The sequence below is a fragment of the Equus quagga genome, unplaced genomic scaffold (genome assembly GCF_021613505.1).
Source record: "Equus quagga isolate Etosha38 unplaced genomic scaffold, UCLA_HA_Equagga_1.0 898_RagTag, whole genome shotgun sequence".
Classification (NCBI taxonomy): Eukaryota; Metazoa; Chordata; class Mammalia; order Perissodactyla; family Equidae; genus Equus; species Equus quagga.
In genome coordinates, this window is record NW_025803720.1 from 2,154 (window position 1) to 3,647 (window position 1,494).

At 43.9% G+C, this 1,494-nt stretch overlaps 1 protein-coding gene across 1 annotated transcript; it reads right to left on the reverse strand.

Annotated features, from left to right (window-relative positions):
• Nucleotides 1-523: 523 nt before the first annotated feature.
• LOC124234558 (alpha-defensin 1-like) lies at nt 524-1,359 on the reverse strand. The gene is made up of 2 exons (XM_046651894.1): nt 1,185-1,359; nt 524-645 (listed from the first exon to the last, which is right to left on the reverse strand). Exons 1-2 carry the CDS (start codon nt 1,357-1,359, stop codon nt 524-526), a joined length of 297 nt encoding a protein of 98 aa, XP_046507850.1.
• Nucleotides 1,360-1,494: the final 135 nt, after the last annotated feature.

Sequence of the window (1,494 nt, forward strand, 5' to 3'; positions counted from 1 at the left end):
ACATCTGCCTAAATTAAGTAAAACATTTATATACATCAATGCCCTCCCACCCCTTAAATTTAAGGAAGCAGAGAACATAGCTCATTGGATCCACATTTCCTTGACCCAACAAGACCTTCTGGTACACTTCATAGTCACTTCCCTCTTTTGAGTATCATTAAGAATAAGTCAAATTTTATAGATAAAAATGTTGTAATTAGTAATTAGATTGATTTTTGCTGTTTTGTTATTGCAGCATGACGCTCAAATTGTGCAAGACTGGAATGCAAAGGCCAGTAAACTTAATGGAGACCTTTTTGGATGGAATTCTTTATATAAGTGAGCCACAGAAATAAGCCGTATGAAAAGGTAAAAAAAAAAAAAAAAAAAGGGAGCGAAAAGAACAATACCAAACATACTGAGTTTAATGCTTAAAGTTTATTTAGGAGAGAGAAATAAAAAAAAGGTAGAAGCTACAAAGAGTAAAACGTTTTCCAGGTCTTCAAATGGAATATTATGCTGCTTTGGGTCTCAATCCTCAAGCTCAGCGAAGACAGCAGAGCTTGTATGCCTTGCCTTTTTTGCTTATACACATCCCAGAGCCACGCTCATGGCTAAGGCAGCTATTGGAGTGCCGGCAGGTGCAGGTAGGTGTTCCTGTAATCCCTGGAGAAAGAAGAGGATGGTCAGGCACAAGAAGAAGGAGAGAGGGAAGGAAGGTAGAGCCAGCCTTATCAAGATTTACTAAGGTGACATGTCTACTTACAATATAAAATGCCAGTCATGTTAGGGTGGTGAGAATTCAATTTTTTGTCGTAACTCACAAGAAATCTTACTGGCTGTGTGTTGGTCGTGCAGGATCATAATTTTTCTCTGATCTTCATCTGTCATGTATATGCTTATTTCCTATCCTTCTGAAGGATCCAACTCTCAAACTTAGAATTACCTATTCCTAACCTCCCCTCATCCACACATCCAATGTGAGCCCAGCTTCTACGTACCAAAGGCCTTGTAAGAGCCTGGTTAGTCTCTGCTGATGAAGCTGGTGCGTTGCACACGCCTATGTAGTGGATTCAAACCCTTTTATTCTCAAGGGGCCATTAAAGAGGCTCTCAATCCAATGTCTTCATTTTCTAGTGATTTTCTGGCTAGTTTGTGGCACCTTGGGACTGCCGACCCCCAAAGCAAGGTGGCTGGTGTCTCACCTTTTGAAGCTCCTCGAGCAGAGCGTTTATCCCCTGCAAAGGAGATAGTCATGTCCTGGACCTCGGCCCCAGGCTGGTCCTGGGCAGAAACTTGGTCATCTGCCTTTTCCAGGTTCTGAGTCTGGGCCTGGAGGGCCAAGAGTAGAAGGGCAGTGAGGAGGGCAAGAGTCCTCATGTCTGTGAGTCACCTGGAGTTCAGGGTCTGGATGGGAGAGCAGGAGCTTGTGTGGGTGGGGAGTCCAGACTCACCTGTATTTATCGGTCTGAGAGGAGGAGGCTCAGAGACACACAGCGCAGTGAGAGAAGGGGG